Below are 16,224 nucleotides of genomic sequence, written 5' to 3'. Positions count from 1 at the left end.
TAAATGATTCTTGTTGGCTTCAGGGAAAATGCTCAGAACTGCTCCAAACATACGAACCAATGTGTAATGAATAAAATCAATGAAAAATAGATGTTGCTGAGATTTTTCCCATATTTCTTTTATTCATGTTTAAAAAGAACCTCAATAAAAAAATGTGACCACATATTTGAGTAAACAGTATTTTTTTCCACGTTCTTTCTCAAAAGTTGTTTTAGATGTGTACGAACTTTTTTCCATCCCACAAAATGGGAAGGGCCAAGATGATTGCACAAACTTTTGGGTGACAGTTGTGATAAGTAGCTGGTTCTCATGTGGATTACCTTTAACTGCTGGTGCTGCTTTGTTGTTGGACGATTTAAAAATGTGCATCAAATATTTTGCATTTGCTCTTCTTTGGTTTCCTGGAGTGCTGCACGGTGAGAACAACAAGTAACTTCACAGACAAACATTTACACTGGTTGATAATGTTTTGCACTTACTTCAGTGTTGTGTTTCAGCACAGAGCACCACACAGGCCTGTGATGCTCCCACACTGGACGGTGGCTTCTTTGCCCCAAAGCAAGAGACTTACTCTCAGGGCACCAAGCTGAGCTACACCTGCAACGAAGGACGTACGCTAGCAATGAAGGGTTGGTGGGCAACCAGCACATGTCACAATGGAAAATGGTCTCATCAGCTACAGTGTATAGGTAAGTCCTGCCAATAGCTCTTCTTTCTTTGCCTGTTTTTCTTGGTTGAAATATTTTTGCACAGATTTCATGAGACAGTAAGGTAGAATGAACTCCTTTTTACTTTATGTGACTTTTAATTTAATGCCAACATCAGTTTAAAATTTTAATGTGTCAGATTTTTTTTTTTTATGTGTTTCACTAATGTAAAGAAATCTGGTCGCCTTCTTTCCAAGCTCCTTAAACTGCCATAACCTGGATGACTGAGAACCTACACAGACACGATGAGCCTGTTTTTACTGTCAGTGTGATAGAGTGTCCTCACTGAACAGGAGATAATAAAGATATAACTGTCAGAATTATGACTGTTTCTATGACTGTCACAAAGACTACATTTTATGTTAACTTTTAAAAGAATATAATATTGATTACATGTCAGAATCAAAAGAAAATTCCAACATTGCTGATTTTTCAGAATCTGATTGAAACCTATGTGAAATTTTAAAGATAATTCACCTTGTTTAAAAAATAATAAGGTGCGGCAAACATTCTTCAGAAATTGTGGCCATATAGTATCACCTAACACAACTGCTGCAGATTTGCAGATTTAACATTGAGCACATTAACCTGCTGGAAGCAGTCAGTAGAAAGTGGTCGGCTGTGGTCCCCAACAATAGTAGGCTTTGGTGTTTAAATGATGGGACCCAAAGTAGGCTGAGAAAACATCAGTAGACCCTACCAGCCTGAATCATGGATCCATCCTGCCTTAGATGGAAAATTAGTGATGGATGGATGGCTTCAGAACAACAATCAGATGATGAGCAGCGAGCAAGACTTGGGAAGGAAGAATTCATTATTTTACTGGAATGGTGGGGGGGAGAAGAAAGGACGACATAAAGAGACAAGGACAATGAGAGAAAAAACAAAAGATTTAGTACTTACAGCAGGAACAGGGAGCGAAAAGTGGTGACAAAAGAATAAAAGTTCACATCACATGAAATTCTCCAGCAGCCTAAATCTAGTATGTGAGGAGAGGAGTTTCAAATTTAATTCTGCATTTTAAAGGAGCCAATAAAGTGAAGATGATACAGGAGAAGTATGATGGTTCTTTCTAGTCCCTGAAAGTACTCTTGCTGCAGTATTTTGGATTAACTGTAAAGTATCTGTAAGTATCCGGTTGGACACCACAGTCTGCACACTATGATGAAAACTATTGGTCAACCAAATTAATACTGGTCAACACAGAACAAATTCGAGACCAATGCTGTTAATAAGGACATTTTATGTAGTTTTTGTTTTCAGGTCCTCACAGTTTTTTGATCCATGACTCAACACGCAAAAGTTTTTATGATTAGTGTTTAAGGACTGTAGGTTTTGTGGGTTTGATCCTGTGAATAAGCTACAAACAAATGGCCCTGCTCTGGGATTAATAAAGTCTAAATCTAATTTTACAGAAAGCATGAATGCGTGCAGCGTGCCTCCTAAAATCCCCCATGCAGTCATCGTTCATCAGGACTACCAGGAAGTGTTTGCTGCAGGTTCAGAAGTGCAGTATGAGTGTGAGGATGGATACACTGCAGATGGAGCACACAACAAAAAATCTGTTTGTACACAAGGAAGCTGGACACAAGGCCCGACCTGCAGTAAGCTGACTGTTTACTGAGATCTGCATTTATGTATTTACTTTTTATGAATTGGCAATAATCCACAGTAAGTTTAAATACAACTGATTACATGAAACTTGTATCAGTGCACAAATGAATGAGAATGTTTAGTGAATGATCAGGTGGTCAGAAATATAATAAATAAAAAATAATAAGTATTCTGCAATCATTTGAAGTTTACAGTCTACAAATGATGCACGTTTAAACAGGAAGTGGACTGTCAGTGTCTGTTTACAGTCTTTTCTGCTGTTCATAGTGAAATTTAATAAAATACAAAAATAAAAAAAACAGATATTTAATACATATTACAGTGACTTTATCCTTTTATTTCTGGGTGTTTTTGAGCAGTAAAAGTTCTTGGATGCATATGTAGTGTGTGTAGAACCTTGTTAACATAAAAATGACTGACAAACTTTATAAAATAATAATAGAGAAAATGTTCAAATTGGCCTAATCTCAAAGCAAAATAACTGTTTTGTATCTTTCAGGATCTTCAAATGAGGGAGACACACGTCTTCGTTATACAACAAGTAAATAAGTACATTATTTTCTCCTTGAATTTATTCATGCTGACCAATCAGAATGTTAAGTGCATTACCTCAGCGACAGTTTGGTATGTTTTCAGAAATATTCCTGCGTTTTCATTTCAGTTCAAAGTTGCGGAAACTTCCCTGTTATTGAAAATGCTGTTGCTCAGCAAACTTCACGATACTATTTGACATACCGATGCCAACGTTTGTACAGATTAGTGGGTCCAGAAAGAGTGAAGTGTATCAGCAGTGGCATGTGGTCAGACTTACCTGAGTGCAGAGGTATAAACACATCAATGATAATCATTTTTAAGGATCTCTTAAAGCGTTGGGGAGAAATTTTAATTTGATGGTTGTTTCTTGTGTCCAGCTAACTTCTGTGCTGTCAACACCGATGACAATCCTGCATACATATCTGTGGGAACTGTGCACATAGAAAATGGTGAGGAAGAGAGAGTGGAGTGTGTGAAACCACACAGCTGGTCGTTTGAACATTATTCTAAGGTTCGATGCATCAATGGAAGAGTGGAGGCAACTAACTGTAAGTATTACTGTAAACTCTCTATGTTTGAACGTGTCAGTCAGAAAAGTTTTCAGTGCTGTGTTGCCTACATGTTAACACGTTTTTATTACCTATAAGAAAGAATTTTTTTTAACAAATAATAAAACTGAACATGAATCATTTTAATAACAACTACTTTTAAAAGATCTGAGCACTTAATGTCTCTCAGTGTCGTCAAATTCAAGCAAGCTTTTACAACTTTAAACTCCTTTAAACACACAGAAAAAACTACAGCAACTCTGCTGATTCACTGATTCCTTGTAGCACGTGCTGCAGCCCTGACAGCTTCCCTTTCCCTGCACTAATGCCTGTGATGATTTAAACCTGAAGTTATCCTTGCCTTTTCCACTTGGCAATTTCTAGTGGAATCACAATAGATCTTATAGACCTGATGAATATGTATTTCTTTAAAACATGCAAAAAAGCTTTAAACAGAGTTTACTGTGTGATCACCTTTAATGAGGCTGATAAATATGTTGTTTACTTTGTGCCTCGTGTAAACACAGGTGACTATTTAGTAAACAACCATATCCACTTCTATAGAAACTTCTGCCTCATGCAGTGATTTAAACAGTATCCCAGTAAAGTCGATTAAACAAATTATCAAACCTGATAAAAAAAACTGCCAGCAGCTTGTAGACATGTAGAAAACTGAACACACCTCATCTGCAAATGTTAAGTAACTGAAGTGTTCACACTGAGCTTCTGCATCACTGTTTACAGGTTGTAACAGGGCAGAGCATGCAGTGGTGAGTGTTCCTCTTTAAAAGAAATGCTGTTATTGCTCTGATTTAACGATGTTTCAATTGAAGAATGACATCTTGACTTTTATACTTAGTTTTCACACTTTCGTTATTTTCTCCTTTGTTTTTACATTTTAAAATTATATTTGTCATTTATTCATAAAACATCTGTTCTTCTAACCAGGGATTGTGTGACTAAACCTGTAGCTGAGGATTAGCTCACCACTTTGGAGCTTTTACAGGAGGAACCTGACTTATGATCGCATCGTCACAGCCTGTGTTAGCTTTTCATTTTCATCTTCAAAAATTTAAGAGAAAATGGTTTGTGTGCTCTTATTTGAGACACAAACACCACCAAACTGAATAAAGTCTCAGATTTTACCATCAAAACTGCTCCTGCTTTGTGTGTGTGTTTTATTTGTTTAGTATCTGAAGAGCACTGATTTAAACCTAGCTGTTGTCAGGTTTATATAATGGATTGTCATTTATGCTTAGAAATATTTACTCATATATGCTTAGAGTTTTATAATTAGTTGTAGATTGATAGAGGTTTAATCCGTAGTAGTCTGTGGAGACTGTGTGCCTCCCAGAGCACTCTGGCATGCACACACAACTTAAGGTCAGGAGAGAAGTTATATCTGCTCTTACTGATTTATGGTATAGGACAGACCTTCCCAAAGTGTGGGGCCCGCCCCCTAGGGGCAATGGCGTGTCCAGCGGGGTGGCCTGGGGGGACACAGGCCACCCCCCCAACCAGACTGGCCACCCCAGGTGCCACCCCAAAGGTAAAACAATAAAATTCAATCAAATGTACGATTATGTTTTCACGGTGAAGCTCAGATATCCGAGTGTAAGTGAATGCAGCATCGGCTTCTGCGCTATGTGCATCACGTTAGCAAAGGTAGAAGAGCCAAGCACGAAAGACGGCACTGCAGGAAACAATTTTTCGGTGAAAGAAAATGAGGACAGAATAAATGTCCCGGTAAGTAATATTAAGTTTGTTGAGTTTAGTAAACTTCGGTGAAATTAGAATCCCAAGGAAAAAATAACACTTAAATGTCACGGTTTGCGGGGCAAGCCGTGTGGATTTGTAGTAAGGACCCAAAAGGCGGCAGCTCTGGTGCAGGTGAGTGTTTATTTACAGCAGTGGGTACAAACAGCAACGGGGTGTGAACATGAAACCGAAACCTAAACTGGGTAAACTAACAACACAAACCAGGAATGACGGTGCAGGGAGGTCCGGGGAAATACATACGGGGAGACGCAGGGAGACCGAGGGGAAACAACACAGACGAACCAGCAACTACTATGACAGAAGACACAACTTAAATACACTCAGAGAACACAGGGGGATTACATACAGGTGGGAACACAGCTGGGAGTAATTAACATGACGAGACTAGGGAGGCAAACTGAAAACACTCACATAAGATACAGACCTTCACAATAAAACAGGAACTTACACATGAAAGGACACAAACTAAGAAACGCGGACTAGATACAGGAACACACGGGCAGAACAGAGTAAACACTAACCAGAGGAAGAACAGAACCAAAATCGCGAAGAGAAAACACAAAACGCTGGGTCAAAAGGACCCAGGATCATGACAGTACCCCCCCCCCCCCTCAAAGGCTGGCTCCAGACAGCCCAACAAGAAACAAAACAGCCAGAAAAAACAGAAAACAACCCGACCAGGGCGGGCGGCGGGGGCCCAGGAAGGAGGGCTCGAAGCAAAACAAAACCGGAGCACCAGGGCCCTGTTTCAGGAAGCCGGTTTAGTGGAAAAACTGAGTAAGTATACCCTGAGATAACGAAAACTCCGGGTTTTCGGTTTCACAAAGCGATTTCAGATGAAGCCTCAGTGAGTCACTATGACGACACACTCCGTGAAGCTAACCTGCCCCCTAGCAGGTTTACTTCAACTAACCCTGACTGTCTCCGCCCCTTTGTTGGAAACCTGACTGTAGGAAGTGTCGGACATGGCGTGTCCCTTCCTTGAAGAGCCAGTAGATCGTGAAGCCCAAATACTCCGCAGAGCTCTCCGCCGGGAGAGAGTGATCAGAGCGCGTTTGGACATTTTATCATTTCCTGATGATTTTCTGTGTGAACGTCACCGTTTCTCAGCACAATCTATAAGTTATTTGAATAACATCCTCAGGCCATATATTGCGCATGTGACACATCGCGGACATGCTCTCAGTTCATTACATATTATTTGTATTGCACTTCGGTTTTTTGCAAACGGGAGCCTTCTGTATAATATTGGTGACGCTGAGCACGTTTCCAAGGCTACCGTCTGTCGGGCAGTCAGGAATGTTACAGTTGCACTGAAACGTCTCCTGTACTCATCTGTGGTGTTCCCCGGTCATAGACCCACAAGATTTATCAAAGAGGGATGCCACAAAATTGCAGGTATCAGGATGACCAAAACTTAATTTATGATGTGGTGATACTTGGACTACTACTTAAATTGCACATTTATTTTCAGGGTTCCCAGGCGTGATTGGCTGTATAGATGGCACTCACATTCCAATCATTGCTCCTTCAGTAAATGAAGGAGACTATGTGAACAGGAAGTCTTTCCACAGCATTAATGTACAGGTACATAGTTCCCTGTAGCATTTCAAACTAACAAATTATTTCATTATAGTAATGGATGCTAATTTGTGTTCTCTGCACTGTGAAGATCATATGTGATGCTGCCAACATTATCACAAATGTGGAAGCCAAGTGGCCAGGCTCTGTCCATGACTCACAAATATTCCGTGAATGTACACTGAGCACAAAATTTGGACATGGTGAGTTGAGAATACTGTAAAATATATAAAGACCAATTGCTTCAGGGACATTTGAACTGAAGTGTATCCTTCTGTCTCAGGAGAGTTCACTGGCTACTTGCTTGGTGATAGGGGGTATCCATGTTTACCCTATTTGCTTACCCCTTACCCTGACCCTGAACCGGGCCCACAGCAGCGATATAATCTGGCTAATTGCAGGACAAGAGCCAGAATTGAAATGACTATCGGAATACTTAAGGCCCGGTTCCAGTGCCTGCAAAGACTCAGGGTCACCCCAGAAAGGGCACGTGACATTATTGTGGCATGTGTGATTCTTCACAACATTGCCACAATTAGAGGAGAACACTGTCCTTCTGAACCAAACATCAGCAGTGATCCAAACCATGAACATCCTGACCCTCGCACGGACATACAAGATGGAAGAGCAGTCAGAGACACCATATGTCACAATCATTTCTTTTGACCCATCACCTCAACATGTTGAAAGAAGAATAAACAGATTTTTTGTTCAACTGGCTTTATTGGTCGCCTGTATTTCCTGTACACAAAGTATTAAAAGATGTAAACCTCATAAAGTGTCTCTGTTGCTTCCTCCTCTGTAACAGCTGTCAATGTTTCTTCATTATTTTCCTGTAGTAAAGAAATAAACAACATTGCTGTTCTACTGTAAACTCATATAATCTGTGGAGTATTACTCACAACTGCATGTTGGTCTGGCTCAACAGGAGGCTGCACCAGATGCAGTACACCACCACCATCAACTGATAGAATATGAGGTTTATACAGGTCACTTATAACTTACAAGGGACCAAATGGCAATTAACAAACATACCAATCACCTTACACTTCATTGTCATTATGCTCTCAAAGACAACCAAGACTGAGGGAAGGCAAAATCAGTAGGAAAATAACTTCACTACAAAAAAATTCATTATGGTAAAGAGTTTATCAAATGAATGAGTAGCACTGCAAAGGTGACTGTGAAGAAAGGATGTATGCACATCATGTATTATTTTGGATTTACCCCCTATGTAGGCACTTGTGTCTCGCGGGGTCATTGACTCAGAGGATGTCCCCGCAGAGATGCCTTCGGCCACAGGGCGCCCACTGTTTTGGCTGAGGGCCAACTGCTCAGCCTCTGTGAGTGGTGGTGGTGGAGGACCCCCACCTGTTTTTCGGGCCTCCGCTTTTTTTCTGTTGGCTATAACGGGCCACATTTGAGCATACAGAGTAAGCAAATATGTACTTGTAATGTGCTCAGATAATTTCAATAAGTGCTTACAGAAAGAAAATTAATGTAGCCTCTAACTGCAATCGATTTACATCGGACAAACAGACCAAGCACTATGGCTCATAATACAATTACACCTTACCTGTTTGGACTATATTTTTATATTTCATTTTTACTTGCTGCCAGGAACGTTTGGGGCCTGTTGGGTTGCACCTGCGCTCACATCACATCACAAAATAAAATGTATAAAATAACAAATAAAATAACATATGATAAAATAACGTGTTAAATGGGTGGAAATCCCTAGATCAATGTTTAAATTAACACTCACGCATTGACTCTGTCGGCTATGTTTTGCCATGCATGCTCCCTTTCTTTTGCAGCTGTGGCTGTGTTACTTTTTTCCGCGGAATTTGTATGTTATCAGCATATGCTGCCATCAGAATTTCGGCCTCAAGCGCTGTAAAATACATTGACTGCGCCTTCTTTCCCTCCGTCTCCATGGTGACTCGCTTACTCTGTGCTCCGCTTATCAGGGCTTTATGTATCCTCGTGCGCGCGCTTCACTTGGGGTTAAAGCAACTCCGCGTTGATTGAACTAATTGTTATCAGCCTTTCTGAAACCGAATATTCCGAGTTGGACAGTTCGGGGTTACTCAACCCTGCGTATCGTTTTTCACTCTGAGTTTTCTAAACCGGCTTCCTGAAACAGGGCCCAGAAGGCCAAAAGACAAAAACAAAAAACGAGCCCAAAACCAAAAGAAACGAAGCACACCAGAACACAGGAAAAAACAGAGTCCAAAACAGAAGAGTTCAGGGGGCCGACAGCACAGGAGTCCAAAACAGTTCAGGGGGCCGGCCAGGGGGCCGACAGCACAGGAGTCCAAACAGTTCAGGGGGCCGGCCGTGCGGAAGGCAACGGCGGCCACTCAGGCGATGGTGATCCGGACCAGGCGAGGATGAAGACTCGGATGAAGCTGGACCAGGCGAGGATGAAGACTCGGATGAAGCTGGACCAGGCGAGGATGAAGACTCGGATGAGGCTGGACCAGGCGAGGATGAAGGCTCTGAGGCTGGACCAGACGAGGCTGAAGGCTCTGAGGCTGGACCAGACGAGGCTGTAGGCTCTGAGGCTGGACCAGACGAGGCTGATGATGATGCTGCAGCCGGCGAGGATGATGATGATGCTGCAGCCGGCGAGGATGATGATGAAGCTGCAGCAGGTGGCTGGACGGGCTCCTCGGGCCCTCCAGCTGAGACAGGTGGCTGAACGGGCTCCTCGGGCCCCCCAGCGGAGACTGGAGACAACGGCCGGAGCGGTCCCTCGGACCCTCCAGCGGAAACAGGAAACAAAGGCCGGAGCGGTCCCTCGGACCCTCCAGCGGAAACAGGAAACAAAGGCCGGAGCGGTCCCTCGGACCCTCCAGCAGAGACACGGGACGAAGGCCGGAGCGGTCCCTCGGACCCTCCAGCGGAGACACGAGACGAAGGCTGGACGGGCCCCTTGGACCCTCCAGCAGAAGCCATCACAAAGCCAGCAGGCATGGAGTCCTCTGGCAGACATGAAGGCAATGGGTGCTGTGCTGAGCACTGGCCCTGCTCAGACAGCACTGACACGGAGTTGTTCTCTGAGGGCTGCTTAATCTTCAGGGGTCCAGAATCAGCTGGGGACTGAGACCTAGCCTCTGGGGAAGCCCTGGAGTGCAGAACGGTGCCTGAAGCAGCTAAAGCGCGAGAAACTCCCTGACTGGACCTTAAATCTTCTCCCTGCATGGAGTGAATGAGTGGAACCGGTACTGCTGGAGCCAGAGCTACGGGTAGCGGGGGCACTGGAGCTACTGGGGCCTGCGCTACAGGCGGCACTGGAGCTACTGGGGCCTGCGCTACAGGCGGCACTGGAGCTACTGGGGCCTGCGCTACAGGCGGCACTGGAGACTGAACTGAGGGTGGCACTGGAGACTGAACTGAGGGGGGCACTGGAGACTGAACTGAGGGGGGCACTGGAGACTGAACTGAGGGGGGCACTGGAGACTGAGCTGAAGGGGCCACAGGAGACTGAGCTGAAGGAGGCACAGGAGACTGAGCTGAAGGAGGCACAGGAGACTGAGCTGAAGGAGGCACAGGAGACTGAGCTGAAGGAGGCACAGGAGACTGAGCTGAAGGAGGCACAGGAGACTGAGCTGAAGGAGGCACAGGAGACTGAGCTGAAGGAGGCACAGGAGACTGAGCTGAGAGGAGCACTGGCTGCGGGGGAGCTAACTGAGCTGAGAGTGGCTGCAGGGGAGCTAACCGAGCTGAGAGTGGCTGCGGGGGAGCTAACCGAGCTGCCGGTAGCTGCACAGGCGATAAGCAGCTCGCGTTGACATCCGCCACACAAAACGCAGCCCCTGAATGAACAGTCATGCAGTCTGAAAATGAAAAAGAGTCCTCACTCACCACAGCCGGCGATTTAGAAGCCCGAACGTCCGGCTGTGGGGTGGCGCGCTTGCGGCGCGATCGGCGTTTCCTCCCCGCAGACGGCTCCGACGGGCCGGGCAAGATCACATCCGGCGAGTCGGGCAGCGAGGCAGGAGTGGCTGAGAGAAGGTGAGGTGTGTGCCGGAGAAAAGCCTGTATGGTCGGAGGAAGTGAATTCAGTAGCCATGGCAGGCCGGAAAAGAGACGTTGTAGCCGACCTTCCACGGCGCGGCGAAGCTCGTACGGAGGATTCTCCAGCCACAGCCCGAGGAGGATCTCCACATTGTAGCCGATGTCATCCTGGAGCTCCTCGGACGGATTGACTGCCGCTGGGTCCATGGTGGCTGGTTCGTTCTGTCACGGTTTGCGGGGGCAAGCCGTGTGGATTTGTAGTAAGGACCCAAAAGGCGGCAGCTCTGGTGCAGGTGAGTGTTTATTTACAGCAGTGGGTACAAACAGCAACGGGGTGTGAACATGAAACCGAAACCTAAACTGGGTAAACTAACAACACAAACCAGGAATGACGGTGCAGGGAGGTCCGGGGAAATACATACGGGTAGACGCAGGGAGACCGAGGGGAAACAACACAGACGAACCAGCAACTACTATGACAGAAGACACAACTTAAATACACTCAGAGAACACAGGGAGATTACATACAGGTGGGAACACAGCTGGGAGTAATTAACATGACGAGACTAGGGAGGCAAACTGAAAACACTCACATAAGACACAGACCTTCACAATAAAACAGGAACTTACACATGAAAGGACACAAACTAAGAAACGCGGACTAGATACAGGAACACACGGGCAGAACAGAGTAAACACTAACCAGAGGAAGAACAGAACCAAAATCGCGAAGAGAAAACACAAAACGCTGGGTCAAAAGGACCCAGGATCATGACAGTAAAGAATTATTGCAGCCGTGGAATATTTCAGACAGTAGGCTACTGAGGGCAGCTAACATAAGAGTTATGAGTTATAAGATATAATCTAAGTCGTAACATTGCTGTATGGAGCTGCAGATTTGGTTGCAGGTTAACATAGCTGGACTGGCCATCGGGCATACCGGGCATATGCCCGGTGACTTATTTTTTATTATTTTTGTAACGGCATGAACAATGAGAGGTGGTGGATTGGCCAGATGCAGGTCGATGTGTAAAAATAACTCCGTTGTTTGGTGGTGGCTATGGCGGGGCTTCCACAGAGGCCAGCAGGTGGATGAGGGAAGGGGAGGCAGGAGGAGAGCCCCGAGGCAGCCGCCAGTCCGAGTGTCAGGTGAACTGAACTTCAGGGAAGAAGTTATGACCTGCAGTCTATCTGGGTCAGATATAAACCAAGTTTAGGTGGAGTTTATTTTCGTTGTGCTGACTTTTTACCGTCAGTTGCAATAACTCATACTGCGTTCTAGCCAGCTTGATGGAGTTTTTATACAGCTGGGTGGGTGCTATGATGTTACTGATAGTGAACTTTATTTTATTCATAAGGTTAGTTAGTAGAGTTGCCAACGGCTCCTTAAAAAAATGGGATGGTCCCTCATTCAGAGAAAATATTACACGTTTCGTATTGAGCTGAGAAGAGATGCAGTTTGTCCAGGACTTTAGCTAGAATGGAAAAAGACACAAAGCTGGAGTTATTCTGTGTGTTTACGCTACACAGCTGCCTCTTCTCTCATTCTCTCCCTCTCCCTCTCCTGTTGCTACTTCAATCATGAAACTGATCAATGAGCAGCTGATCGGCTTTTCTCTCTTGTTTGTTTATCGCCCACTTTGCGCCAGAAAGAGGAAACCAGCGGATGTCGCGCTAAACAACAGCAGCACGTTTAAGCTTGATCATCTGTTGTCAGAATTTATTTAATATTAATTTCTAGTATCAGCTGATGTTTGCTGGAGCCACAGCTGTAAAAGCTGCTGGTTATGATGTCGGTTTGTATATGTGGTGAGAGGGAAACATGAAGATGAAACCAGGAGATGTCCTTACTGAACCATCAGAGCTGAACAGGTGATGGAGAAACAGGTTTACCTTTTAGGTGACATGAATGAGTTGAAGGGAAGTTATGAACTGTTTCTGAGAGACAAATAACCCCAGGATCCTTTTCTATGTAGCTGACAGCTGGTAACTGTGCAGGGGTGGATCTAGGAAATTTTTGCCAGGGGGCCAGGTAGGGCATTAACAGGGAAAGGGGGCACAAAGAAATACTTTTCTTTCTTATTCTCATTTAAAATATCTAGCTTTTATTAAATAATTATCTAAATCTTACAACCAAAGTTTTTATCTGACGTAAAATGCAGAGGTGTGGACTCGAGTCACATGACTTGGACTCGAGTCAGACTCGAGTCATTAATTTTATGACTTTAGACTTGACTTGAAAAAACGTTCTAAGACTTGTGACTTGACTTGGACTTTTACACCAATGACCTGGGACTTGAATTGGACTTGAACCGGTTTACTTGAAAAGACTTGATATTTTACCCCAAATATAAAATTTAACATGCATATTATATAGAGATTGAAAATGTGACGTCATTCACGGGTAGAACCGCAAAGGATTCTGGGAACTCGTGGCAAGCGGTACTAGCGCACGCAGGCTTTCAATTAAAATCAGTTATACAGCGATAAAAAGAAACACAAAAATGTCAAGAAGCTGTTGTATTATTAACTGCAATAGCCGGTCGAATGACAGCCACGGGAAGCCGACGGGTAAAGAGATCGGTTGTTAGTCGTTGAAGAGAAATTGTTCGAGCCATGTTTCCGAAGTAACAAAGATGCGACGGATGGCCTGGATTGCAGCCATTCAAAGACCAAATATAACGTCCCAGAACACTCCAGCTCACAGGTTAGTCTGCTCCAAGCATTTACACGAAGGTCAGTGTTTTTTAGTAGTTAATACGTCATTTTCATAACATAATTGGTGATATAGGTTACAAGCAAGTCTGGCGCTCAACAGAAATTGTCGCGCTATGCTCCTTTATTTATTGTGTTTATTGTGCATAAATAGTGAATTGTCCTGACACAATATTGCGTTTCGCTTCTGTTATTATGGTACATTGACAAAAACATATACTTTTATTCACAGGATAAAACAGGTTTTTTGTATCACTAATTGCCCAGTACGATTACAGCATACAATATTGTTGTCACTACATTTCTGTGATGGGTACCAGAAATTATTTCCACTACTAATTAATTACCGTTGAGCTCAAAGGTCCTATTAATAAACGGTTAACGAATCTGTATTTATGACGACAATTTGTGAGACTGGTAAACTTATGATACGTACGATGGTCTTTCGTTCTACACGGTGCATTTCAAGGTCCTGCACCCATCCGTCGGTAAACTGTACCTGGGCTTGTTGCAGTGACCTGAAGTTACTAAACTTCACGAGTGTGTGCACTCACTCCAAGAACCGTATGATTATAAATATGCATATAAATATGCTAAGATGAGATAGCTGACTTCATCTAACTAGCAAATGTTGTCCAGGCTACGTTGGTGATACAGTTTTTTTTTAATGTGTATGATATTTTTGTCATGCGATTTTAAAGCTGGTCCTACAACCGCATCCAAGAATAACATGCAGCTTATCTCAGAACTGTCGGTGAAAATTATTCTTGGAGCTAGGTTTAATTGAGCTGCATTTTAAAGAGGTGCAATTTCACAATTTGTGTATATTTTCTACGTTCACTATTTTGTCATGTGTTGAGAAAAACACAGATTTTAAAATTACATGGTCTAATATTTACATTTAGCATATAACTGCAACATTATTTTTTCGTTTTTTTTTTTAAAGACTCGAAAGGACTTGAAATTCAAAGTTTCAGACTTGTGACTTGACTCGGACTTTTACACCAGTGACTTGAGACTCGACTCTGACTTGCCTGACATTACTTGAGACTTGAATTGAGACTTGAGGATAAAGACTTGAGACTTACTTGAGACTTGCAAAACAATGACTTGGTCCCACCTCTGGTAAAATGTATAGAAATCATACATATACCAACAAGACGGTGTACATCACTGTCACAACAGCATTTGTTTTCATTCAAAGTCTTTATGGCTTTAATACCTGGTGGGCCGGTCTGTAGTCAAAATGCCAGATTTTCTGTCCCAGTCCAGCCCTGCAGGTTAATACTGGCAGTGTCACCATGCCAGCTGACTGTATTTCATCATCAGCCAGTGTTGTTCTTGATCAATATTACCAAAGTTGACCATAAGGCAGCATAGAAAGTATTTACTTGCTTTCAGGTTTTATTCAAATGTTAGTCTTTTCAGTTGTTTCCCCACTTTTTTCCTGTTTCAAAATCAAACACCAGTTTGTGAGAAGATTATCTTCTTTTCTTAATAGGCAGATAAAGTTTTGCATTGGAACTGGCTAATTTGTCAATTGTTTGTTACAAATGTTCGTATTTTAATATTCAAAAATGTTTTTGCCCAAAACATATGTGCACTACATGTCAGTAAAAATACTATGCAAATATTGCTGTCCTTGAATGCTGAGTAAACACTGACAAAGCACTGATTGTATCTCTTGTACTTTATCAACGCAGTATCTAAAAACTTTGCACCGTAGTGGTTAAAATCTCATTCTAATAAGAGTTAAAAGTGCATTTGGTTATTAGGTTTATAGGATTATTGAATTATGGTTAATGGTTGGTAGAATTTTTTTTAAACATTATCTACCAATTACATCTGCCATCCTTCTCCAAATCTGTGCCCCTACCTGGCCCCCCCAACAAAAATTTTCTAGACACGCCACTGCCTAGGGGGGGCGCAGAGCAATTGCAGGGGAAAAAAAAAAAACAATGCTTGGACACTGCTAGCATCTGCACCTCATCTGCAAATGTTAAGTAACTGAAGTGTTCACACTGAGCTTCTGCATCACTGTTTACAGGTTGTAACAGGGCAGAGCATGCAGCGGTGAGTGTTCCTCTTTAAAAGAAATGCTGTTATTGCTCTGATCTGTCATTTTAAGAATAAGAATTGCATCTTGATTTTTTTACACTCGTAAATTATTCATAGAAGAGATTTTCTTCTAACCAGGGGTGCAAAGCACAGCTGTAGCTGTGGATTTCCTCACCACCTTGGAGCTTTTAAAGGAGACACCTGACATATGATCACATCACACCCTATATCAGCTTTTCATCTTTGAAGGTGTCAGAGAAAATGATTGTGTGTGTGTGTGTGTGTGTGTGTGTGTGTGTGTGTGTGTGTGTGTGTGTGTGTGTGTGTGTGTGTGTGTGTGTGTGTGTGTGTGTGTGTGTCACATATATACAAAAACACCAGTGAAAAGAATAAAGTCTCAGATTTTACCATCAGGGCCCTATTTCAGGAAGCTGGTTTAGAAAACTTAGAGTGAAAAACGATACTCAGGGTTGAGTAACCCCGAACTGTCCAACTCGGAATATTCGGTTTCAGAAAGGCTGATAACAATTAGTTCAATCAACGCGGAGTTGCTTTAACCCCAAGTGAAGCGTGCGCACGAGGATACATAAAGCCCTGATAAGCGGAGCACAGAGTAAGCGAGTCACCATGGAGACGGAGGGAAAGAAGGCGCAGTCAATGTATTT

At 43.2% G+C, this 16,224-nt stretch overlaps 1 protein-coding gene across 2 annotated transcripts; it reads left to right on the top strand.

The window, feature by feature from the left end:
• The first annotated feature begins 292 nt into the window (after positions 1–292).
• On the top strand, positions 293–15,792 carry LOC146613753 (complement factor H-like). Of its 2 annotated transcripts, none has more exons than XM_085377706.1 (8): positions 293–416; positions 498–689; positions 2,123–2,311; positions 2,821–2,862; positions 2,983–3,144; positions 3,233–3,403; positions 4,148–4,173; positions 15,698–15,792. In XM_085377706.1, the coding sequence occupies exons 1-8, from the start codon at positions 362–364 to the stop codon at positions 15,716–15,718; spliced, it is 858 nt and encodes a 285-aa protein (XP_085233832.1). In that variant the 5' UTR covers positions 293–361; the 3' UTR covers positions 15,719–15,792. The 2 variants fall into 2 exon arrangements, with proteins under 2 accessions (XP_085233832.1, XP_085233833.1); XM_085377707.1 differs by lacking the exon at positions 15,698–15,792 and adding an exon at positions 4,352–4,547.
• The last annotated feature ends 432 nt before the right edge of the window (positions 15,793–16,224 follow it).

This window comes from Diplotaxodon limnothrissa, linkage group LG18 (assembly GCF_057381915.1).
Source record: "Diplotaxodon limnothrissa isolate DT_005_m linkage group LG18, D_limnothrissa_male_GT1.1, whole genome shotgun sequence".
NCBI lineage: Eukaryota > Metazoa > Chordata > Actinopteri > Cichliformes > Cichlidae > Diplotaxodon > Diplotaxodon limnothrissa.
Note: the sequence above shows the minus strand (reverse complement) of the source record. Positions and strands in the feature narration are given on the sequence as shown.